General features: G+C 36.4%; 2 protein-coding genes across 2 annotated transcripts in view; both read left to right on the top strand.

Moving 5' to 3' along the window:
* The first annotated feature begins 3407 nt into the window (after positions 1-3407).
* Positions 3408-26913, top strand: part of LOC117340260 (cell surface hyaluronidase-like) — a 40291-nt gene continuing 16785 nt past the window's right edge. The window contains exons 1-8 of the mRNA XM_033902018.1: positions 3408-3711; positions 20091-20307; positions 20784-20950; positions 22424-22586; positions 23237-23422; positions 24015-24236; positions 25495-25599; positions 26535-26677. Coding sequence (XP_033757909.1) covers positions 3577-3711; positions 20091-20307; positions 20784-20950; positions 22424-22586; positions 23237-23422; positions 24015-24236; positions 25495-25599; positions 26535-26677 — 1338 coding nt within the window. The 5' untranslated portion in view covers positions 3408-3576. The remainder of the gene's footprint in view (positions 3712-20090; positions 20308-20783; positions 20951-22423; positions 22587-23236; positions 23423-24014; positions 24237-25494; positions 25600-26534; positions 26678-26913) is intronic.
* LOC117340261 lies at positions 9598-13050 on the top strand. The gene is made up of 4 exons (XM_033902019.1): positions 9598-10708; positions 11019-11845; positions 12149-12297; positions 12647-13050. Exons 1-4 carry the CDS (start codon positions 9760-9762, stop codon positions 12996-12998), a joined length of 2277 nt encoding a protein of 758 aa, XP_033757910.1. The 5' UTR covers positions 9598-9759; the 3' UTR covers positions 12999-13050.

Below are 26913 nucleotides of genomic sequence, written 5' to 3' on the forward strand. Positions count from 1 at the left end.
TGATCTGTCGATTATAAACCATCTCTCGTTTACCAGTGGAAATTTGTATAATTATAAACCATCTCTCGTCTACCAGTGGTAATTTGTATAATTATAAACCATATCTCGTCCACCAGTGGTAATTTGTATAATTATAAACCATCTCTTGTCTACCAATGGTAATTTGTACAATTATAAACCATCTCTCATCTTCCAATGGTAATTTGTATAATTATAAACCATCTCTCATTTACCAGTGGTAATTTGTATAATTATAAACATCTCTCGTCTACCAGTGGTAAATTGTACACTTATAAATCATCTCTCGTCCACCAGTGATAATTTGTATAATTATAAACCATCCCTCGTCTATCAGTTGTAATTTGTACAATTATAAACCATCTCTCGTCCACCAGTGGTAATTTGTACAATTATAAACCATATCTCGTCTACCAGTGGTAATTTGTATAATTATAAACCATCACTCGTCTACCAGTGATAATTTGTACAATTATAAACCATCTCTCGTCTACCAGTGGTAATTTGTATAATTATAAACCATCACTTGTCTACCAGTGGTAATTTGTATAATTATAAACTCATCTCTTGTCAACCAGTGGTAATTTGTACAATTATAAACCATCTCTCGTCCACCAGTGGTAATTTATATAATTATAAACCATCTCGTCTACCAGTGGTAATTTGTACAATTATAAACCATCTCTCGTCTACCAGTGGTAATTTATATAATTATAAACCATCTCTCGTCTACCAGTGGTAATTTGTACAATTATAAACCATCTCTCGTCTACCAGTGGTAATTTGTACAATTATAAACCATCTCTCGTCTACCAGTGGTAATTTGTACAATTATAAACCATCTCACGTCTACCAGTGGTAATTTGTACAATTATAAACCATCTCGCGTCTACCAGTGGTAATTTGTACAATTATAAACCATCTCTCGTCTACCAGTGATAATTTGTACAAATTCATCTCGTTTACATCAGATAATTTGTGCAAATTCATCTCGTCTTCATCAGATAATTTGTACTAAAATATATCTTCTACATTATAAGTTTTCTATATAAAACTATAAAACAGAAATTTTATATAAACTCAAAATTATCTTCTCGTCTCGATGCCAAACTCTTTAGTTTTATCATAAACGTCAACTTTGTGACAACCATCTTACATCGTGACCATGTGATGAATACCTCACTGTGCTGATGGGTAAGATTATTGTCCGTAAGTTTAATTCGAATCGTGTTGGTCAAAAGTTCACAGAGTAACTCTGTTTTGACCATGAGCCTGCAGGTACATGTATACCAAAGGTGACCCCAGGTGTGACGATCTACCTGAGCGCCTCATTTGACTAAAGACCGTGCTACATACTATCACTGTACATCGCTCCGAAATTGTTTAAATAGACATTGAACACAAACTGATACCGTCTGCTGTGTACTTAATATTTCTCAAAGTCAAATTAACAAGCAAACAACAAATCGACAACTCAGAAAGCTGTAGAGATACGGAGTCTGAGAACACGTTTCGTTTTAGTAGGTGTCATGTTTGCGACCCTTTAACACCCCCCCCCCCCCCCCCCCCCCTTCCAATTTACTGATTTACTGCTCAATTTCCTTTTGCATAATGTCTATTTACAAATATCAAAATAATTTGTATCCAAATGTGTCCTAAATATCACATTATTTCACCTTATAAAATACTCTTAGTTTACCTGCGCGAAGGGCAAGTAAGTTATGGTGCTGTGGTGTGGCAACCATACGTCAAAATATCTCCGTCGCCTATATGAGACGATTTTTAAAGTATTTTTCTTTCTTTTTTTACCCATAAATCAACATTAAATATCATTGCGAATGTGCTTTTTTAGCGACGGAAGGAAAGGAAATACAAACAGATTTTGAAATTCTGATCGACTTCCGCCGTGCACCCCACAACTTTACAGACAAAAAAACTGCACCTCACTAGTCGACTCTTGCCGTTCGTCCGTAAGGCGTCAACTTTTCCCTTTCAACAACTTCCCATTAACTGAGAGGCCCAGTTACCCATGTAACTGCTATTGGGCCTATGACATGTTGGGTTGAAGGACTACCTAGTTTATTCAAACAAATGACCTTGACATCCATTCAAGGTCAAAGTGAAACGAGTCAGCCAGTCAAGAGAGTCACGTGGCTGGTAGTCACGGTTTTATTTCTCTATGGGTACTCGATCAATTCCAGGTATGCCATATGGTGACATCGTGTCATTTCAGGATATCTAAATGCAAAGAAAATATGCTGTGCTATGCTATGCTATGCTATGCTATGCTGTGCTGTGCTGTGCTATGCTATGCTATGCTGTGCAATGCTATGCTGTCATGTAATGTCAAGTACGTAATTATTCTTAACAAAATTCAAGCATTAACGACTGTCATTTCGGGAGCTTTAAAACAGATAATCAACATTTTACTCAAGTTATGTTTGAATGAATCCCATGGCTACTTTAAAAAAGACGTTTAATCTATACAAAATGACAGCCATGTAGAGGATTTATGTTCATCCGTGTGGACACAGCCGAATAGGGTGGGTAGTATAGGCCTTTTCTGTTTTCACAGGTTTTGTTTTCCTAAGATTCAGGGACGAGATAGAAAGGTCAGTTTCGGCACGATGTCCTGAAGCTTATAACAAGTGCCAGTTTACATGCTACGGTAAATGGTCTATAGTCACGATATCCTAAAGCCGTGTGTGAGCCACTCTAGGGTAAAACTAAAATTTAATGAAGAGAGGAATCCCGGATTAAGCTTGATATCAAATGATAAGAATACTGCGATAGTAATGATTAGAGATTCACTGCAAACAGAAAAAAACATAACTGTGTAAATGTTCAAGCCTAAAAATATATTTGAAATATGCAGATGTCAAGAATTCTGTAAATTTCTCAATAGAATATTATCGAGGATAAATATATGGAAAAGGTCCGTGATGGTATTGATAAGTTGTTGTGTTTATCACATTTTGTTGTTTGTTTGTTTGTTTGTTTCGTTTTTTCCCCCCTTTTTTCATTAAAATTGCCTAACGGATACTAATTTAACATTGAAACTCTTCACATTAAAATATAATATTGATAATCAGATACAGTACGTTATTATATAGTATGCTATGAGAAATGTCTTAGTTTTCGAATTTTTGTGTCACTTGCGAAAAAAAATCGCCACTCAGAAAAATATTTGAACAAAGAAATGAAACTAAAAACATCATCATAGCTCAATGGTATCTACCACAGTATTCAAATTTTGTGTTATCACAAAAATCACTTGACCATTTCGAAATTAAGACGTAGATATATTGAGACGTACGTCACAGTTCAATTGTCCAGCTACTGATAATATAAGTGATGTTTATCCGATTGTTACCCACTCGATTTGGGGACAGTCTTCCCCGGTACACATTCTGAGGAGAAGGGCTGGACATATATGTGGACAAAAAACTCTAAATATTCTAGAGGTGTCCGATCATTTAAAAAATACATTGGATGATATAATCACTGGGAAGGAGAGATCCTGAATTTCAAATTTAAAGTTCTTGGCTGAGAGTTACCATGTGTTGGCTGCGGAGTTTGTCCGCTGTGACTTTCTGTCTGCAGGTTTTGCTGACCACCGGTCAAGACTGGTGTCCACATGAAAATCCATCTCTAACACTATGGTCTGACACGATCGGCACGTGGGGAGGTCAGGTAAGTTAAACAAAAAAATAATTTAAATGCAATTTTGTAATATTTTCTGAAGCTGTAGACCACAGTCCACCATCAACTTCCACTACCCCATGGACTACCTCTGACACTCGCTACCGTTACCGTTGGTCTATTGAAAATATTTTTTATACTTGCTAACTTTCCTTATCTCATTAAAATAATATAACATGTATGTATGTGTGTGTGATTATTCATGTATTTATGTATTAAAAATGTCTTAAAAATTAAAAAAATAAATAAATAATAATATAACATGTTTTAAGTTTAGGAGAGAGTAACAGAACATATATGCAATTCAACTAGACATATTATGAGCTGGTCATAAAGTAATCGCTATTCGGCGAAAAAAATCAATTTGACAACTTATCCAGGGGTGTTGTTTTTTTTTTTGGTTTTTTTTTAAGGTTCAAAAATGTTATAGGGTGTTTAATGCAAGCCATATGCAAGGATGCTGAAATACTAATTTGTAAAGGCAGTTATTCATAATCAAATGCCATTTTTTTGTTTCAAAAACAATATTTGATAATCATAGTTTAGTCTTAAAGATGTTACAGCACCGTCAACGAGAAAAAGCTATTTTGTATTTTTATGCAATACCACAAATAATAACAATAATAATGAATAATCAATATCATCTCAAACTTTACCACTACATTTGATAGGTAAGGTTTGGTTTTATGACCAGTCAATTTCAGGACGCTATCTTGTTTTATTTATTCATTTTTATTTCATTTTATCATAATTTAATTTTGCTTGTAACAAGCATTTTCATTGGCTCAAAAAATTATGCTATCATCTCATAACATAATTAATGACTGTGACGTCAGCGGAGTAATCGTTGTTCACGGGATTTTGTATTTATCGATGTGTTTTTAAATATCTGGAGCAAAATAAACATGTTAAACTTAATGAAAATGTTTCTTATCGTTGTTAATTAAATTATAAGGAAGCGGTTTATGAAAAGAGTACACCCCAGTTTTTTTTGTGTTATTGCTCAATAACGTAACAAACATATTACAGTTAACCCTTAATTATTATTATTTTTTTTTTTACAAGCTTACCGGTTATAAGTATTTATATATTAAAGTATTTAAAATGCTGAAGTATCCATCAACGTAAATATGGTATATCATATACACGTCTCTTCCAGAAGGAAGACTAGAAAGTTGTAGTAATCCAAACGAATCAGTCGTGGATACATTTATTATGAAGTGTTCACAAAGGGATACGATAGTAACGTGACCCCGGGGTCAGGGTCTGCTGAGATCTAGTAGCCAGATCACACCTGCAGACCAGTCAATTTTAAACAAAGATGCACCCTGTACATAAGAAGATCAAATATACTTGATAGAACTATCCCGTGAAGTAATTCGACTGTGGTTGAGAAGATGAATTATTTATATGACCATATCCGTAAACTGTAAAACGAAAGTAGGTCTTGCCCAACTACATATCACAGGTGCTTGCATAGAAAATATCACTTTTGATTTTTTTTTTGATATGACAGCGGTATGTGTAATGTGTAAGAGGGAAGGTTGGCAACTACGCCACGAGCGAAACGGCACCCCATCTCACTTCAATCGACTAAAAAACACATTTATTCAAACTGACACGGCGCACACTATGTGCGACCGTCATCAGAAAACATTCATCTTTAACCTACCGTGCCACTCAATACGAATTGTTACATCCAAAACATAATAATCCGTGAAAACATCGCCGAATTCCTCGCTCAGAACGCCATTTCTCAAACGGCTCCCTGAGCCTGTCCAGATTCTTCATTTACATACGGGGTTCAAAGGTCATGCGATTATATGATCGTCAGTCGTCAGGTGTAATTTTGGGGGTCATCTCCGCATGCATTTTGTCCGGGAAATGTTTCGGCTCGCTGAAGAGTTTCGTCTAATTTACGACTATTTGAAGAGTTTCGTCGATGAACGATGATTTATAATCAACGTTAGATTACCATGCACCGTATATGACAGTATACAGCAGGCGCGGATCCAGGAATTGGAAAGGGGGGGGGGGGGGGGGGGGGGGGGGGGGAGTCCAGTAATTTAGTGGTAATGTGGTAATGCGTGCACCATAGGCGGGAGCCGAATTTTTTTTGGCGAGGGGTCTGGGGGCCAAAATTTCGGAACAAAATTTCGGAAAAATGAAATGATTAAATGATTATAGCAAATTTTGCAATCTTTCGAGAATGAGATTTTCGATAAGTGGAAAGGGGGGAGGGGGCATAAATTGATTCACACAGAACGTCACTATCGTATCGTTTTCTAAATAATGAAATAATTGTCACAAAGGTAGAACAAAATGCTTATTTATTGATTAACTTTTGTCAGTTTACTGAAATCTGGACGAACAAAAAGAAAAGTGAATCACGAATAAGACGGTCATCAGGTTACTGGAACGTATACATGTGTACCAACATTACTTACTTCAGACCAGTTCATTTATTTCTGCACATTTTACAAATATCATGTCGTCGTCAAATACGAAAATCATACTTCAGACCTGGGGGGCTTTCCGCGGGTACTCCCCCTGAAAAAAAAAATAGCAGGTAAATGCAAAATCCTGCATTCTAGTGTATTTCACGATAGATTCATACCTGGTGTGTTTTATAAAAACAAGTATATGAGAGATGTTTTTTAATGATTTTATATTTTTATTTCGCTGATTGATACGGGAATTCGTTTTTTAAGATACCCTTACTTTGACAACTTTAGGGGGGAGGGGGCTTTAAATCCGCCAGTGACAATGTCAAAGAGTTTAACGCATTGTAAAATGTATTCTTTGTAATACTCATTATCCATTTATTCCACTTTACATCGCTCGCATATATAAAATTTAAGTTATTGATGAATTACCTGATTAATTGAGTGTGTAAGCAGCAAACGCTACTCTAATAATAATCAAGCTGGCTGAAGTACTTACAGAATTATGAAACTGAATTAAAATGAGAAAGAAAAGGGAATACTTGAGGGGGAAGTAGTGGTTATTTTGTGTCAACGCCAGACTTTTATAGTATTTTAGGGCTAACGCCAGAATACCCAGAACAACCTCTTATTCTTATCGGTATTGTGTGTGGTATATACATTTTTAACTAGTCATGTAGGGGTCCATTTTTAAAAAAATTGAAGATTGGCATAGCCCTAAATAGATGGCAAGTACAATGATATATCAAAATATCAAACAACTATCAGCTATTACCCCATCAAAATTTTAACTTCGAAAAATTGCAACTGATATTGCTTGTTCATGGTATACGTATAATGTCCCGGCCCTGTCTTGAACAAGTTATTGAGCACCGTTATATGCAATCTTTTTGATTGAAAACGAAGTTCAACAACTACCGAAATGATGCAGTTGAAGAAAAGGAAAGGACGATCTCATCACTGCATGGCATTAAAACATGCTATCTTATTAGTCCGTGATATCGCAAACGACGTCCTGTGCATGCACCTGTAAAATAAAATATGCCGAGATGACCCCAAAAAGTTCACCTGGTGACAGTCGCTTATATAATCGCATGACCTTTGAACCCCGTATGTAAATGAAGAATCTGGACAGGCTCAGGGAGCCGTTTGAGAAATGGCGTTCTGAGCGAGGAATTCGGCGATGTTTTCACGGATTATTGTGTTTTGGATGTAACAATTCGTATTGAGTGGCACGGTAGGTTAAAGATGAATGTTTTCTGATGACGGTCGCATATAGTGTGCGCCGTGTCAGTTTGAATAAATGTGTTTTTTAGTCGATTGAAGTGAGATGGGGTGCCGTTTCGCTCGTGGCGTAGTTGCCAACCTTCCCTCTTACACATTACACATACCGCTGTCATATCAAAAAAAAATCAAAAGTGATATTTTCTATGCAAGCACCTGTGCTACATATAGGTTACGATACGACAGCTATGAATTAAAACAGTGTTACTTTCCATTGTAATTCCGCACAATGGTGTCTCAAAAATTGCGAAAATAATCCGGTAATGTACAATGGTCTTTTGTTTTTATCACGTTGTTTTTTTTCTGGGTCACGTTCTAATAACCGACGCCACGAAATGTCATACAGCTAATGGACCGAAGTGTTATCCACTCCAAACCTCCACTTATCGACTATAGATGCCTGATTCTATAGCATGTGGGCTTCCTACGTCATCAAATTCATTTCCCGCGAAATTACTGGGAAATCTAAATCAATTCTTTAAATGAAATGAATCGAAAGAAATAGAAAACGTCTAAATAAAAGCATCGTGATCAGTATTGAGTATAACGTTAAAGATCATTGTAAATAATTGCTACTATTTGCTAACCTAAAGCATAAGTAATTTAAATCAAATTAATTTAAAATCCATATTTCGTTTCCATTATAATCTTAAAATTTGTATCACAAGATCATTTAGAAGCTTTGCAGTACTGACTCTTTCAAAAGCACAGATGTTTTGATTTGGGCAAAGATGGCGACCCGAAGCTGTGAGGCGGTTTGGATTGGAATTAAAATGCGTATATTTCGGCAAGTTCAAGTTCTTTATTACTTTAAGTCAGCTGACTTATCAGTTATAACATATATACAGAACAACATAATACAAAGACAACAACAGTTATACACGCGTACGCACACACTCGCACACACCGCCACCGCCACACACACCATCACATACAGTGGAGAGTAAACACTAAGTCGCAGTAATCAGCTCAGATCTCCTTTTGTTTGCTTGTAGCAAATACTTGCCAAGATTTCTTATTTCCGACAAATTCTCACACGTAAGAAGTTGAATTAATTTATACATGCTTGGATGTCTTGCATAATATTTCTTAATCAATTTTATCCTTATGTCAATATAACAGGGGCATTTCAAAATGAAATGGAACTCATCTTCGACATCATTCAAGTCACATAATGTACATAATCTGTTTTGTCTTTCGATTCTGTTACATCTGCCACACTCGATATTTAGCTTATGTGCAGACAATCGAATTTTACATATTTGCTTTAAATAAATTATATTTACAGATTTTGATAAGTAATACTGGAGACCAAAGTTACACACATATTGGTACAATGCTCCTTTCGGAGAAGATTTAATTTTTTCAAAACATTCTTGTCTAAATATGTCACAAAGACGTTCTTTTATAATATAAAAAGTGTTATTACTTACACTGGAAGATTCCCACACATTTCCAAGACCAATTCTGTATAATTCTTGTTTTACACTCATTAACCATATGTCATTATTACAAAGCATATCGTCATAGCATGACCTAAGTATACAATTTTCTACATTTCTCAGTTTTATCCAATATTTGAATATTCGAAATTTTCTAATAATTTGTAAGGGATATCTTCCCAGTTCATAATACACCATAACATTACTAGTTTTATTATGTAATCCTAGTATTTGCTTGCAGAATCTCACATGCAGTTTTTCAATATCCGGAGCGGTATGGAAGCCCCAAACTTCTGCTCCATAATTTAAAACACTATTTACATAAGTATCAAATACTGCCAGGGACTTTCCTGCCTATATAAATGGTACCGAATATCGGCACCGTTCCCAATTAGAAAAAACAATAAAAATTCCCAATCCGGAAAAAAAAAATCCCAATCTTGCTGCCGATTTTCTCAAATCCGGATTTTATTACTTTCGTTTTGTTTGTTATAAATCACCGAAATCTGTATCGCTTGAGCGTTTGAATAAGAAAGGAACATAGTATTGTTATTTACAAGCGTTCAAATGATGTATCCGCTAGAAACAAAATGTCTCACAACGGGAAGTATTATGTGAGGAAGGTTCCGAAAAATAAGCCAAGTTCGACGCTTATATCAGCGTTTTTTTCAAAACGACAAAAACTTGATGTTAGTGTCAATGCACCAAGTAATGACGAGACAGAGTGCAAACCGACTGACGTCGGTGATAATAACATTAACAAATTGTGTGATGAAATAAAATCCGTTACTGGCGATAGCGACGGCGCAAATATCTGCAAACAAAGTGAAACAGTTTCAGTGGAAGTAGCTCTACAGACTCCAGTCGCTATGGTTGCCTCCACGACTACCACGCCACTTCAAAAGAAAGTTCAACTCAGGGAGACACGGGCCGAGATTGATTTTAAGCCAGCTCACAGTAACATAGATCGGCGGCGATTTGACATGAACAGATATACTGTCAACTATCCTTGGCTTTACCACACCTCGGAAAAAGGATACCTTTGTAAGTTGTGTGAATTAACATATGGCAGTAACTGTTCAGATTCAAGCTCTATGAGTGTGATAAGTGTTACGTCTCCATTTATCTCCCCAGGCCTTGAGACATTGGGTACACATCCATCTCGATTATTAGATAAGCATGCAAACAGTACCCCACATCTGAAGGCATCCAAAATAAATGCAGAAGTGAAAGTGAAAATTGGTTTGAAACAAAAAATGTCTGTACTGGAACAGTTGTCAATGAAAAATGAGTCTGATCTTAAAGCTGAAAAAGAAAGGAATGCAAGTGTGTTGAAAAAACTGTTTCAATCAATATACTTTATCATCAGGAAGAAATGGGCCCAAACAAATTTTGAAGATTTTGTGAGATTTGTTGCAAGTTTAGGTGTAGAGGATATTGCCAGGCATATTGAAATCGCACCACCACAGGCTACTTACCTATCAGTTAAAACTGCCACAGAATTAATTGAATTAATAGGGGAGAACATTGAGCAAAGCCTACTGGACTCTCTACGCAAAGCCCCATTTTACAGTTTGCTAGCTGATGAGAGCACCGACGAGGCCAACAAAACACAATTATCTGTGTTTTGCCGCTGGTACCATGAAAGTCACTCCAATTTCACAGACCACTTCATGGGTTTGGTTGAAGTTCAAAAGACAGACAGTGCCACCCTGATGGATGTCCTCCACGGTTTTCTCATAGCAAAAGGGATACCCATTGAAAAATGTCGGTTTGTTGCCTTTGATGGCACCAACTCGATGAGTGGCATTCGTACTGGTAAGTATACTATTCAATAAAAAATGAACTTGTAAAAATAATAACATGAGAAAGAGAAATAAAAACAACAACATTAGATTAAGTCAAAGATGAGCACTTTTAAGATTACTGCCTATATCCTCAAACTGTCTCCATGATCAAGTTAATAATTTATTATTATTAGTTACAGTGGGATTCACTCTGTCACTATGACTGTGTTGAAATATTAATTGATTATTTAAATTATATTGTAAATATTGTTAAATAGTATACATGCTCATTTATCAATATTTTTCTACATATCTGAAACATTTCATTTCCAATTTTGTAGGTCTTCAAAGACGATTTAGGAACTATGCACCAAAGAGCCTGTACATCAACTGTCGCTGTCATCGCCTTGCCCTCTGCCTTAAACATTTGATGAAAACATTTCCTTTACTTGTTGAGGTAGATGAGGCTTTACTTGCGATATGGAAATTGTTCAAGTACTCCCCGCAAAGGTTTGCTGTGCTGCAAGATGTTCAAGTTGTATATGGCATGGACAAGTTGATGTTGATCAGGGCTGCTACAACTAGGTGGTTGTCACATGGCAAAGCATGCGTAAGGTTTATTGAGAGGTACGAGTCGGTGCTTGATGCTCTGGACCAAATATACCAACAAAAACGTGAACCAGAGGTATTTGGATTGAGATCTATTCTTGTACAGAAAAATGTTGTTGCCATGATCTGCGTGTTGAGTGATGTGTTGAAACCACTGAACCATCTCAGCCTCTACCTCCAGAAAACAGATGTTGTACTGTGCAATGTGGAAGAGAAAGTGAAAGCAACAGTAACTGACCTGGAAGTCATTAAAGAGACTTATCTTGAATTTCAAGAGAACAATCAGATTGGGGATCAGTTATATGTCAGTCGTCTTTCAGAGTTGCTTCTCATCATCAATGAAAGAACTGATCTGCAAAGGCGTCACAGAGGTCACCTTGAGAACCTTGACATCAAAGCATTTATTAAAGATGTTGCTGTTCCATTTATAGACAGTTTGATTGGAGAAATCAATGATGCTTTCTACATGCACCCTGTGTTTGATGCTTTTCGGAAGGCTCTGGATCCTAGTATGATCGAAGCCAATGCCAGTGCTGTTGATCTTCAAAACCATGGAAAGGTACTATAAATATCAAGTAGGCCTATATTCACTCCAGTTATGCTCTAGAATTAGAAAGAATTGAACTTGTTGATTTTTTAAATCTTTATTTATTGGAGACCAACACAGTCCTTGTTCAATTTAAATACAATAACTGATCCTTCAATGATAGTTTTTGATTCATTATTAATATAATCATTAACAATAAGTCAGACATTCACAGCTGTTTTGACAAGTATTAAAATGTTAATCATAATTAAACGCAGTTACCTCGACTCATCCTAGACATTTTCTGTTTATTGACTTAAGTTTTTTTTACCTTAGGAGGCATTGACTGTACTTTGTGGACACTATGGGGAACCTGGAGAGGACATTTTCCAAGGTCATGTGACAAGATGTGAGAGGGATCTTGATCCAGATGCAACTGAAGCTGAATACTGTGCCTTCAAGCATCAAATCAAAATCATGAAAAGGTCAGTACTAATCGAATAGGAAAGTTAAAAAAATAAAAAAGATTAATAATTAAGTATAATCAACATCATTTCATTACAATAACTCTTCATATGATAATAAATTTCCTGAACTACCAAAGACTTTACTGCTGAGTTTGATTAATAAAGACTATGAACCTGATCTTCACTAAAGGTTTATTAATCTGAAATAAAGTAGTTCTGTATTTGCTACATCACTTCAAAAATATTTTGTATAGGCTAATATAAAATTAATTTAATTAAATCATTTGTTCATTGACATGATCCATAATCATACATGTATTGCACATTGCAGAATTTTTGCAAAAATCATGAAATAATTTTTTTACAGAATGAAAGCCAGAAATCCACAGCCTTCCAATAGTAATGAGGGTGACCAGGTTAACAATCTGCTGTCAATGTTTTTAAAAGTCTCTGGGGATCCTGTACTCCAAGAATCTTTTCCAATGATGTGCAAGCTTCTGTACCTGGTGAACATTATTCCAGCATCAACGGCCTCAGTGGAGAGGAGCTTTAGCCAAATGGCTTTGCTAAAAACCCCAATGCGCAGCAGATTGAGTTGCAAGTCAATTAATGCAATAATGCGCATTAACATAGAGGGAGCCAGTACCCTGACGGAATATGAATTAGAACAACTTGTTCAAAACTTCAAACTTGCAAAAGATCGGCACTTGTCCCTGTAAAGTACATTGTACAAGTGTAATATCAGTGATTAAAACATCAAAACAGTATTAATTGGTGTTAAAGTTGTTTATTTTGTAATACAGAAAGTTTTACAAATTTTCCCAATTACCCCCTTTTACGACGTAATTTTCCCAATTTGATGATTTTTGGCGATTCCCAAAATACCCAGGAAAGTCCCTGACTGCTAATTTTGTTTCAATATTAAAATAATTTTTCCTACAAACATTTAAAAGTGCAAACAATGCTTTTCTCCCCTGGTCAGCAACTTGCTTCTGAGTTTGTTTGAATTTCCCGTTAAAATTTAATAGCACACCCAGGTAATTAAATTGGTCGACAACATCCAATCTATTTCCTTCGTATGTCCATATTTCATTCCCTCTTAGTATCCCTCCATTTCTAAACACGACAATTTTAGTTTTCCCAGTATTTACCGTCAAATCCCATTTTTTTATGTACTTGGCAAGAGAGTTTAACATTGTTTGCAAACCCTCTGGTGTTTCAGATATAATCACCATATCGTCAGCATACATAAGTAAAAACATGTTTATATCTTGTATTTCAATAGATGGGCAATTATCTACTATAAATTGCATTTCACAATCATTAACATACATAGCAAACAAAAGGGGTGATAATATTTCCCCCTGAAATAATCTGTTATCTATCTCAAAAAAATCTGATAGAATACCATTATATTTAACACAACATTTCACATTTTTATATAATGATCTTATAACTTTAAGAAGTTTTCCTTCTACACCTTCCTTTATCATTTTATACCATATATTCTGTCTGTTGATAAAATCAAATGCTTTTGTATAATCTATAAAACAACAATAGAGACGTTTTTTCTTTTTTAACGTACGATTAACTAAAGACTGTAAAGCAAAAATGGCGTCTACAGTAGAAGAGTTTTTCCTAAATCCAAACTGGGCGTCTGTTACTTTATTATATTTCATTTCGAACGATACAAGTCTTTCATTTATAATAGCAGTAAAAAGTTTACCCGCACAACTTAATAAGGTAATACCCCTATAGTTATCTGTGTTATTAACGTCACCTTTTTTAAAAACGGGAACTATATTACCAAGTGACCACGATGACGGGAAATAACCAGACTTGAATATATTATTGAATAATAGCAATAAACATGGCATTAAAATATCTTTACAATTAATAAAATATTCATTAAAAATACCATCTTGTCCACACGCTTTGTTAGTATTTAGTTTTTTAATTGCAGTCAGAATCTCAGTCTCTGTTATATCTACATCTAGTTCATGAGGGAGAAGATCAGCTGAATTCACACCATACTCATTAAGAAAGTTTGATACATCCCTGTCTATTGTGGGCTCACTCGATCCTAATGAACAAAAGTGATTGTAAAAGTCCTCAACACTTAAATCGTTTATCTTACTATGTTTACGTTTCCTAAACGTTTTGTAAAATGTTCGCGGGTTGTACTTTCTTAAATAATTCATCATGTCACCTTGGTGACATTTATACTCCCTTTTTAACTTATATTCGAGTTTCTTATACAGCGTCTTTTTATTTACTAGTGCTTCCCTGTTCACAGTCGATTTACAAACATTAAAAGTATACAGTGCATATTTATAATCTCTATATCTTTGTTTACAGGGATCTGTAAACCATGGCTTATCTCCCTTGACAACATTTTCCTGCTTACCTGTGCCTTTTTTGCTACTTGTATGGGTACAGTGAGGAACAATTAACTCATTTAGAATACTTGTAAAATTTGTTACACATGTATCAATTCCTTCTTGGTCACATTTAGTAGTATTACATGACTGTATCAGTCTGTCAATGTTTTCTTGTAATACCTCACAAATTCTACTATTATTTTCTTCATTCCATTTTACACTTGTTTCTCTCTTGTCATTTAAATTATTACTTTGTTTTTCGTGTTTAACTAATTTAAAATTATTACACAAAGAAAAACTAACCGGTGCATGATCAGAATAGGTATTAAACTCACCTGTCTTCAATGTTTTAATAATATCTACCTTATTGTCTAGAACTAAAACATAATCAATGAGGCTAGTTCCGTTTCTGTTATAGAATGTAATGTCTCCCTTGGGATCCCCAGGATGTCTGCCGTTAACAATTCTAAGACCGGTTGATTTACAAACTTCCAATAACTTTCTACCAAACTGATTTACCTGTTTGTCTACACTCAAACGCTTGGGCATATTCACATCTGGTATATAATTAAAAATATTTGATAACATCTCCGCAGCAAATTCCCCTATTCGATCACATCTAATAAAATCATCAGCCTCCCCAGTTCTACTATTAAAATCACCCGTTACAACAATATCACCATGTGTATTGTACTTAGATACACATTCTTCTAGACATATAAATGGATCTATATCCTTCTTATCATAAAAGGTGCTGTTTATAGGTGGGAAGTAGCATGCAAATACGTAAGTATCACGTTTAGCCTCAATTTCACCGATGCCTTTCAACTTCAGAATCACAATGCAATCTAAAATATTATCAACAACTGTACAAACTTCATTCAATCCATTTTTAACATAAATTAGTATCCCACCCCCTTTTGCATTAATACGGGGAAAAGTATATGAACAGTAACCAGGCAGTGTTATGTCATCGTCAGGCTTAACCCAGCACTCATATATAGACAAATTATATCATACATATTTACATTTTCAACAAATTTTGGATCTTCAAGTTTTTCACAAACTGCCCTACAAACATTCCATGACATAATTGTCACACTCTCCTGCCTGTCCTATGTATCCGAGGAAACCTCAGCAGGTGTCCGTTCATTGACCGATGACTGCTCATCGGTGGCGGAAGTACTACAAGGTACGCTTCCGCTACTAACCGCATCAGTGGGTGGCACCTCGGTGGTGCTAGGTTGTCCAGTGACAACTTTGTCGGGCCTCCGTTCCTTGACTGACAGCTGAACACCACTGTCAGAAGTACTAGGAGGCTCGTTATCCCCACCTAGAGTGGCAGGAGTGCCAGCATCCGCGGACCTCCGTTCCTCGACTGACAGCTGACCGACAGTGCCAGGAGTACTAGGAGGTACACTTAACCATTTGTCAAGATGTCCACTGACCATCCCCAGAGGAACCATATCGACACGCCTCCGTTCCTCGACTGGCAGCTGACTACTGCTGCCAGGAGTACTAGGAGACACACTCAGCCATTTATCTAAGTCACCACAGTGACTGATTCCCTGTGGAACCACATCGACACGCCTCCGTTCCTCGACTGACAGCTGACCACCACTGCCAGGAGTACTAGGAGACACACCCGAATAACCCTTTTTTCGCCCTGCTGTCACAGTACCAGTGTTAGTGATTGAATGTTCACATCTGCTCTGTCCTCTCCTACTAACGGCACCACTTACCGCCCCCCGTTCCTCGGCTGGGTGACCAGGAGTACTAGGAAGGGCACGTGCACTGTGTTCATCACCTCGACGCTGCCTAGTTGCTGAAGGAGTAGATGACTGATCCGAGGGTGTGGACGGGATACGAGTCCTTTTCCACCTACGACTACTACTAGGAGTCTGGACCACCTCACTGTATGTTGTCCGCTGTTCCGTGATATAACCAGCTGGCTCCACGTACAACTGTCCGTTTATGAACAATTTGTCTCTGACCAATTTCACTGTTTGTCTCTCCCCCTTATAATGTTTCATCACTGTGTACAGACGTTTCCTCCTAGCTTCAACCTCTTTTGGAAATTGTTCGTTAATTCCAAAACGTGTCCCTCGAAGTAACCCCGCCTGACCTCTGACCAGATCTAGGTCCTTATGGTAAACAAACACTGCCACAATTGGCCTAGGTTTCCCTGGGAACTTTTTCCCAAATCTATGCACATTGGCCAGGTCCACAAACTTGCTGATGTTTAATTCATACTGAATAAACTCCCTCAGTTTTTCCTCTGTGTCTTCTCTATATGTCTCTGCAAGGCCATGAAAAATTAAATTTCTTTTCATAGACCTACACTGCAAGTCTTCTAGTCTCTCTCTCAGTTCCGCCTGGGTCTCTAGTGCCTTCATCAACTCTATCTCCGAATATTTAGCATTCTCTTCATATGTTACCAGTTGTTTCTTCAGTAGTTTAACATCCGAAGTGTTTTTTTCAGACTTCTACTTTAATTGTTCGTAAAATGAATTGATAGCATTTGCACTTTTTTCAAATTCAATGTTCTTTTCTTTAATCTCCCTCGTGTTGTTTTCAAGTACTCGAACTCTCCCTGTCAGACTGTTTATACACTTTTCAATATTGTCAAATTTAGATACTTGCTTTTCAATCCAATCTAATCTCAAGTCCATCTTTCCTACTAGTCCTAACAGTTGACTTAGAGTGCCCTCTATGGTTGGTGGAGTATTTAAAATGTCAGTGTTTGGTATTGCCGAGTTCTCTGCCATCGTGATAAAGCAATCAGACATAAAGTATATACAGTCTTTGAGTGTAACTCAACATATACGTAAGCCTGTATGTCCCTGATACAGGTGTATAGCACAGGTAAGTCCAAGTACACTCTGAGTACTTATCAGCTGCTCAGGTAATTTCCATTGTTGTTGTTGTTCCTTTCTAAAACTCCTTAAAACTCACTAAATTGCAGAATGTTTTCAAAAATATGTAGTAAGTTCTGTAGATTTCATCTGTGTTAAAAACTTTACCCAAAATCACATAAATCCATTTCTTCACAAGGAGGATATAGCAACAAAATCTCAGAGCTGATACAAACACGTCTGACCTGGTCAGTGTTAGTATCAATAAAACCCGTAAACATCGCACAATGTCCCAGTGTGGTCTGATCATCTAATTTTGTCATTATGTATTCAGAACAGTTGTTGTTTAGTTGCTACGGTTATTAACATAAAAATTCGGATTATTATATAAATACTTATTTAATTATTATTATTTTATTGATTTATTTATTTGTTTGTTTATTTTTGTGATTAACCTTATTTCTATACCATGGGTGCCATCTGATGCATGTACGTGTACTCCATATGCGTTGTACCGTCCTTAAATATTCACATATAGCATGGCAAGTTCAAGTAGACCAGAGTAGTTTTCTCAATAATATATTTTCAGAATTAACTTTTCCAATTTTTTCCTCTCCCTGCGACAGTCAATGTGAGAATATCTTTCACTGTGTTTAGAGTGTTGATATTTAAACAAAAACAAAACAAAAGACAAAAGCAAACGAAAATGTTGTACTTCAATTTTTTAATACTTTAGAGTGCAGAACTTTGCCTAGAAAATGAATATCTGTAAGTGATATATATCATTAAAGGTGCTTTTTGTCTGTTAAATGAGTAATCACGAGCGATTGAGAATACGCCATTGTATATTCTTATATAATACATAAAGTTACACGTACAATTTACACTTATACAACTAGTACCCACCCTCCAAGCATTTCAGCTTCTAATTTCATCTTTTAAATTTTAGGTGGTTAAATCATAAATTGCATCTCGAAGAAATCATATTGTGTACCGTTTCAATATAATATAATACCAGGTATAATATAATTCTGTATGTAGCTTTTGGTCTGACAAGTGTGCATTGATAAAAAGTCGTTGTTTATTTATTTATTTTTTCATGTAGTCGATATGAACGTATTTTATTGTTTAAACACCATTGGATTGGGCGCAAGTTTTTTTAACTTATGAAAGCCATACTAATAATGATTTATAAAGAAAGAAAATCTATGAAGAATGGAAGGATGACAAAGACAGATCTAGAAATCTTAAAGTTGAATGTTGTTACATTAGGATATATTACCAATTAGGGTTCATAAACGATGTACACCATATATATCTTTAAATATACTTAATTAAAACTAATTAAAACGAATGCAATTACAGTACTTAAAACACTCCATGTATTTCATTCAAAGCCACGTACACACTTTTTTTTCACATGTTGGACTATATTGTCATAATGATATGATGTTGTGTTTAGTCAGGTCTATGCTGTTATGTAACGCCAATCTCAATATCGGTGTCAGATTATATAAGTGTCTTGACACTTGTTTCTGATTCCTTTTTGTATAATTCATATGTTGTATATATATCGTTAAATAGAAATTTGACTAATAAATGAAGATACATTATGTATATCTATACCAAATATATACATTGATTTATATATATATCTTTTGGCAACATACCGCATCCATTCATAGAACCAAGAAAACGATTGTGATGTTGTTTTTTGTTTTTGTTTGTTTTGTTTTGTTTTTTCACAAAAATGCTCAGATAATTCTTGTTTTGACCCCGACAATAAAAACGTATGATCAGATTTGAGGTTCAACGGTTTGTACTTAAATTGTCGCAATTAATTTTCTAGGTTTCATTTTTGTATTTATTATTTATGCTGACATGATATTACTATTTCCTGATTATTCTCATCTCCATTTGGTCTGAATGTGGCTGGTGATTGATATATCATTTCGTGGTTTTGCACCGAACGATAAGCATTTTTGTTTGGAGTGAAATAAGGATAATCTTAGCTCTGGCGCCTCGTGGAGTGAAACAAGGATAGTCTTAGTTCTGGCGCCCCGTAAAGTGAAACAAGGATAGTCTTAGTTCTGGCGCCCCGTGGAGTGAAACAAGGATAGTCTTAGTTCTGGCGCCCCGTGGAGTGAAACAAAGATTATCCTAGCTCTGGCGGCCCGTGGAGTGAAATAAGGATAATCTTAGCTCTGGCGCCTCGTGGAGTGAAACAAGGATAGTCTTGGTTCTGGCGCCCCGTGGAGTGAAACAAAGATTATCCTAGCTCTGGTACCCCGTGGAGTGATATATCGATAATATTCCTTCTAAACAGATGGCTTGCGAGTCAATGTACCAAATGTTAGCGGGGCTAATTAACAATGGCTGGGGGCATTAATGGAAGTTTGCGGGGGAATTAACGACGTTTAACGGGGCAAACTAATTATGATTAGCGGTGCGATATATGTTCGTTTCGCCCCTCTGAAGGAGAGTTGTTTAATAAACGAAAATACTATCATAAACATTATTTTCTGTTGTTTCGTGTTATGCATTTATTCATTTATTTTGTCATCTTTTATTTCAGGTGTTTGACCAGTATTCGAATGTGTCTGTGACAGGCAACGTGCTATTGGACATGGACATAGAGGTATTCAGTATCACTGTAGAGAGTGGGGCCTCCCTGGTTTGGAGTCCCGCGGCCGAGCCCAGAGTCCGGGTACATTATATACTCGTGTACGGCTCATTGATCATAGGCTCCGAGGACTGCCCATTCACTAACTACACACTTATCTCGTTTGTGGGTAAGTCTCGATCCCCTCCCCCGGGAACGACCCCCTCCCGCCCAGACAATATTACCATCGAGGTTGATCCCCGACCCCCAACAGATACCATCACCTTCCCTGCCATTATACTACACCCACTTACGACTCCCCACCCGACAGTTCCACCGACATGACCATATTATCCTCCCAAGTCCTAGTTTAACCCGCGAGGACGACCTCAGCCGGGACATTTCCAACCCCGAGAACAATACTATCTTTACACGCCCTAACTAAATCCGCGAGAGGACGACTCTGTCCTGACAGTTCCATCGTGGAAGGCAATCTCTCTCTCCCCATCACAGTCGCCCCCCCCCCCCTCTCCCTGACAAAAACAACAAAAATAGGAAAGATTTATATAACTTTTCAGTCTATATTAAGACTGCTTTCAAGGTCAAGTCAGTTTGTCTTAAATGATGCAGATCTATTTACTAGGTTTCGTAAAATACATGTTTTAGGGTCCCCAGGGATGTACTCCATACCCGATTTTGATGAGAAGTTTCTGGGCGTGGCGGCCGGAGGGACATTAGAGGTTCATGGAGAGCCCAGAATTGGCTGGACTAAACTGGACAAAACCGTTGAAAAATGCGCACATGGGGATTGCCTCTTTTTTGAACAGATAAATGTAAGTAATCATTTCAAGTTGAGCCATCAAAACACTGACTTGTAAAACAACAAGGCATGTCAGTATGATGCCGAATTGTATTTCACAAAACATATTATGACGTCTAGCTAAATTTGATTGAATGTCAATTGGGATACATATATATAACTATATTTAATTGAAAGTTAATTGGGGTACCTAGCTTTTAATTGAATGTTAATTTGGATACCTAGCTACATTTAATTGAAAGTTAATTGGGTACCTAGCTATATCTAATTGAATGTTAATTGGGGTACCTAATATAATGCATTAAAGGTTCATTATGACACCTAGCTACGTTCAGTTGATGGTTCATTGTGATTACTATCTTTATCTAATTGAAGGTAATTGATATCTAGCTCCATTTAATTGAAGGTAATTGATATCTAGCTCCATTTAATTGAAGGTAATTGATCTCTAGCTCCATTTAATTGAAGGTAATTGATCTCTAGCTCCATTTAATTGAAGGTAATTGATCTCTATCTATATTTCATTGAATTTAATTGTGATATCTAGCTGACATATTTAATTGAATTTAATTGTGATATATAGCTGTATTTAATTGAATTTAATTGTGATATATAGCTGTATTTAATTGAATTTAATTGTGATATATAGCTGTATTTAATTGAATTTAATTGTGATATATAGCTGTATTTAATTGAAGGTAATCATAACGGTTGATCAGATGTCTAGCTATATTAGTCCAAAGTTGATTGCGGCATGTAGCTGATTAATATTTAGTTAATTGGAATAATTAGCAATATTTATTTGAAAGGTACCAATCTAATCAAAATCTAGATGGTCATTCTCACTACGTTACATGAACATCTCACGAGATCACATATCTATATGTCTGTAATGAACTACCTGACTTGGTTGTTTGTCCCCGCGGGGGCTCTCTCCCCCTTAAATTCCTATCTATATGTCTATTCTGAACTACCTGACTTGGTTGTTTATCCCCCCGAGGGCTCTCTCCCCTTGTCCTATCTATATGTCTGTTCTGAACTGCCTGACTTGATAGTTTGTCCCCGCGGGGGCTCTCTCCCCTTGTCCTATCTATATGTCTGTAATGAACTACCTGACTTGGTTGTTTATCCCCGCGAGGGCTCTCTCCCCTTGTCCTATCTATATGTCTGTTCTGAACTACCTGACTTCGTTGTTTGTCCCCGCGGGGCTCTCTCCCCTTGTCCTATCTATATGTCTGTTCTGAACTACCTGACTTGGTTGTTTGTCCCCGCGGGGGCGCTCTCCCCTTGTCCTATCTATATGTCTGTTCTGAACTGCCTGACTTGATAGTTTGTCCCCGCGGGGGCTCTCTCCCCTTGTCCTATCTATATGTCTGTTCTGAACTACCTGACTTGGTTGTTTGTCCCCGTGGGGGCTCTCTCCCCCTTTAATTCCTATCTATCTGTCCATTATTAACGACTTGACCTTTGACCTTATGGTTTGTAGGACCTGTCAAAGACAGATATCGTTAAGTTCCAGCCTGGCCTTGTTATCACGGTACTTGATCCGAACACAGGACTTCCGGATAAGTACACTTTTATCCGACTAGACTCAAACAAACAGAGTAAAGTCACATCACAGGTCAACCTTCTAAAGACTTTCCTGAACAGTAAGTTGAATGTTTTCATTCATTACACTTTTTCTTTGAACAACAGGGTGGTAAACTTTACTTTTTTTTTCATTTAATAACTGCGAAGCAAATTATATCAACTTATTTTAATCACGCTTTTTTGGCCTTGATTGAAGCGCGCGAAGGGTCTTACTGTAGGTGGAAACGGAATATCCAGGGAAAACGCACGTGGTCGGGCAGATGACCCCATACATTTTCACTTCCAATCGGGGAATCGAAGTGAACGGCTTAAGTGTGTTACCACTGTGGCACCCGGCCACTCTTATCTTCGTACCTGATAGTCATGGAAATGTGTAACAAATGATTTATGTCTAAGATATATATTATACAGACGAACCCAGTTATCTCGAAATCAATCGAGAAATTTGAAAACAATCGCAATATGACGATTATTCTAAATAGTTAATTATACCATATATGGAATATTTACTGTCGGAACTGAATTTTATCTTCGAGATAAACAGGATCTTCAATTTCGAGATAGCAAAGTTTGACAGTATATACATATCTATCTTATAATCTTTAGTGTGCCCAGATAATCAAAGTATACATGGTGTTTGAAACGGGATGTTGGTTCAGTGTGAATATCTATATGATCCTCTGTTTATTTTATTTTTATTTTCTATCAGATGTGCCAGATGGAAAAATAGTTGCAATGGAGGCACAGCGATACGTACCAAATACTGACACATCATTGATGGAAACAGCTGGATTGTTCGACTTCCTAGAAGAGATCGTGGATTTAAGTGTCACAAACCAAATGGCCATTCGTAACATAGAAAAATATGATGCGTATTCACTACTGTTTGTCAAAGGTAAGGATACCAGTGATGTATTCATCCTCAAATAAACTATCTTTTAGAGTGTAAAATTTTAGCATTAAAGCTTGGGGGGGGGGGGGGAGGTTTTATTTGTGAGCCAACTTTAATTTACTATTTTAAAATGGATGATTCCGCAAAAGTGAAGAAGGGACAATATTTGTGGGCAGGGACTTAATTTGTAAATAAATACGTTAAACTGCCAGCTTATTTTACAGAGGTGGAGTGGAGTGGAGGGAGGGGAGTGGGGAACAGGGGAGGAGGAGTGGGGGAGGGGGAACAGGGGAGGAGTGGGGGAGGGGGAGACGGAGGGGGGAGACGGGGAGTGGGGGAGGGGGAACAGGGGAGGAGTGGGGGAGGGGGAGGGGAACAGGGGAGGAGGAGTGGGGGAGGGGGAACAGTGGGGGAGGGGAGACGGGGAGGGGAGACGGGAGGAGGAGTGGGGAGGAGGAGGGGGAGGAGGAGTGGGGGAGGTGGTCAACCTGGTCATTTTTTGTCCTTTATTTCTGGTTAAAAAGAACCCGTTTAACGAATTTCTTTTTCCTGATGTCTTAATTAACTTAAGGATGCATGTGACTTTTGATTTCAGGTAACAGTAGTTGTAAGCAGGAGACACTAATCAAAACAGATGCAGTTCCAAAGGCCTTAGATGCTGTGAGTACCATGACTGAAAACGGTATCTTTTTCAAGGCCCACAGCCATGTTGATGGCACCGATATTAAACAAAGTTATGTAAATGTGATATCAGCAAGCAGCAACAGTTCGGAGTTTATCATCGACCTACTGGATGATGTTTCACTGTGGAGAGAAGGTTTGTAATACTGAAGTATATTTCTCAAGTATGGGCCTTTCGTGAGGTTGATATGGTGTTATAGCTACCTGGTAAAATGATCATCCAGGTTGGTATGACACTATATTGACCGAATCAAAGGTCCTTAATTTTCATATTAGATATGAAACTTGTTTGCAAAAGGACAGGATAATATTATACTTTAACCTTGCGTGGCTTGAAAATTTATGTTATCCGTTAATAGCGTAAAAAATACACCATCGTTTGTAACGACTCTTTTGATTGGTAGTTACATAGGAGTGATACTTTCTGAGAGAAAAGAGTTCCTTAATAAAAGTACATTTTCATAGGGATAGTTGATTAAATTATATGTGTTTAGTTGTTTTTATTTTTTACGTTTTTTGTAGTATATCTCCATATATTCAAGTTAATTTTGATATAGGGCGCTGATCTTTCCTAGCACTGCACGGGTCCTCCCAATAATTGACTGGAACACCGAGAATACTATTATGATTAGGTACAAATAGATCTATCCATTGTTTTATCAATTCTACCGTAAAACGTAAAAGAACTTGTTTAACTTGTACTTTTCCATAAGAATATATGATCAGAATTAAAGAAAATTTCCTAGTGAAGGAATGTTCAAGATATTTTCTAAGGTCTTTTCATGGACAATTTCAAGTTAAAGAATATTTAGAGTATATGGCTAATGTTAAACAATCTTCAATTGTACCCCAAATGATTAACAATGGGTACAGTTAAGAGATTTACACTTTTAAACTTATGTGTGCCAATAGTCTAATTTTGATTTTAATAAAAAGCAATTTATACATTTTTTTCATCTACCTAGCTCTAATATAAACCCTAGAACTTAGGTAACCGCTCCGAATTTATGGAAAGATCAGCTTATTTTAACAGATTGTTTGAAAGTTACATGTACTGTAAAAGTGGATATTTTCGCGTGTTGAAATTTTCGCTTAGTCAGCCTCCAAACTGTTCGCGGTGTGGATATTTTCGCGCTGTCAGTCATGATGAAAATATATATTTTCGCGCTGCGATGTCATTGGCCATGTACATAAAGTAAGATTTTTTTCGGCATTGAAAGCTCGCGACGATCGGTCCAGTAAATATACCAAACTTTGATCAACAGACAATTTTAGTTACTTTCATTATCACATGTGATCTTGAATGTTCAAAATGATGTGTCATTGTTTCAATTGAGCTTTGAGATTGTTAAAGTGAACTTATTTCATTTTCATGTTTGAAAACTGTGTTACAGGGGATGTCGTGCTCATCGCCTCTACTGATTACGATTGGACACAGGTGGAATTGGCCGACGTAGTAGATTGTCCGTCTTGTCTTCCAAACCAAATCAAAGTGCAGAGTATGTATGGATGTGTAAAGTCAATTCATAGTGACAGCATTCTTTATTTATTGACATAAATTTCTGAATGTTATTTATTTTAGATGATTCAACAATTTATGTGATACACGTACTAAATATGCGAAAATAGGTTGGTTGGTAGGTAAAAATGTTATTCTGAAAAATGATACGGTGTTTCATGATAGATTTCTTTAAAAGTTCTTTCCTGAATAAAATCTACAAAATTTGTAGTGTGCATGTAGACATAAAAAGCGTGGTCTCGTGTGACAAAATATACTTAAAACTTCCCCTTGTTAAAAAAAAAATGCAAATATTAGTTTTATTAGCGCAAAACAGATCAATAAATGAATAAACAAACAAAATAAATAGAATAAATAAATGAAGAAATAAATAAAAATCTTGTTGGCTATGATGAAAGAGTGAAAAGGGTCCCGATTTAGGCAATTAGTGTAAAAGAGTACCTGCAGAAATAATAATAATAAAACTATGAATTATTTTTATTAACTACCTTATACAGATTCTATCCCCATGAACAGCTGATTCGATTTGTTACCTACTTCACAAAATGATTTTTGTTATAACATGATATTTTATCAGATTTAGTAAAACTAGGAACTATTGATAAAAAAAACAAAACAAAGCAACGTGATGCATACATTTTAATCAAGCATAAATCAAACGTTTCTACCATAACAACTTTTCAGTACTTTGATATTTTTTTCAAATAGGACAGACCATGTATGTACTGCTTAGCGTAAACTGTTATAAATATTTTATAGATTAAATTCAACGATAACACACACTACCATAAACGAGGATATCAATGTCTGATAAACCTAACCCAGTGACATTGTCTTCCCCAGTGATTCCTAAGTACACACACCACCATAAAACAATGTCTGATAAACCTAACCCAGTGACATTGTCTTCCCCAGTGATTCCTAAGTACACACACTATGGGGAGGTTTACATGAACACAGACATGCGGGCAGAAGTAGCTCTCCTCTCCAGAAATATTGTCTTTGAAGGAACAGACATTGAAGGCGGTGATGATGACACATTTGGAGGTCACATGAAGGTTAATTTTTCTTTGTGATATTGAAAAACATAGATTATACCACATTTTAATCTAAAACCATAACTGAATAGATATTTATCTAAATTAACGCAAAGCTGCAATTGAAATTGGTATGCCATACTACAATGTTTATATTTCAAAGTTAAAATACAGTTTTCAAAATATTCTAAAGCGTTGAGAGTATTGAACGTCTCTTTGTTGGCACTCATTTTGTTAAAAAAAATGTGTATTTATTT

This window comes from Pecten maximus, chromosome 13 (genome assembly GCF_902652985.1).
Source record: "Pecten maximus chromosome 13, xPecMax1.1, whole genome shotgun sequence".
NCBI classification, from domain to species: Eukaryota; Metazoa; Mollusca; class Bivalvia; order Pectinida; family Pectinidae; genus Pecten; species Pecten maximus.

What these genes read in the sequence shown, in the direction of transcription:
- LOC117340261 (XM_033902019.1), top strand. Translation starts at nt 9,760, where the DNA reads ATGGTTGCCTCCACGACTACCACGCCACTTCAAAAGAAAGTTCAACTC. An exon ending in ATCTTCAAAACCATGGAAAG is followed by an intron (nt 11,846 to 12,148) that starts GTACTATAAATA and finishes TTTTTACCTTAG; the next exon opens with GAGGCATTGACTGTACTTTG. An exon ending in CAAATCAAAATCATGAAAAG is followed by an intron (nt 12,298 to 12,646) that starts GTCAGTACTAAT and finishes ATTTTTTTACAG; the next exon opens with AATGAAAGCCAGAAATCCAC.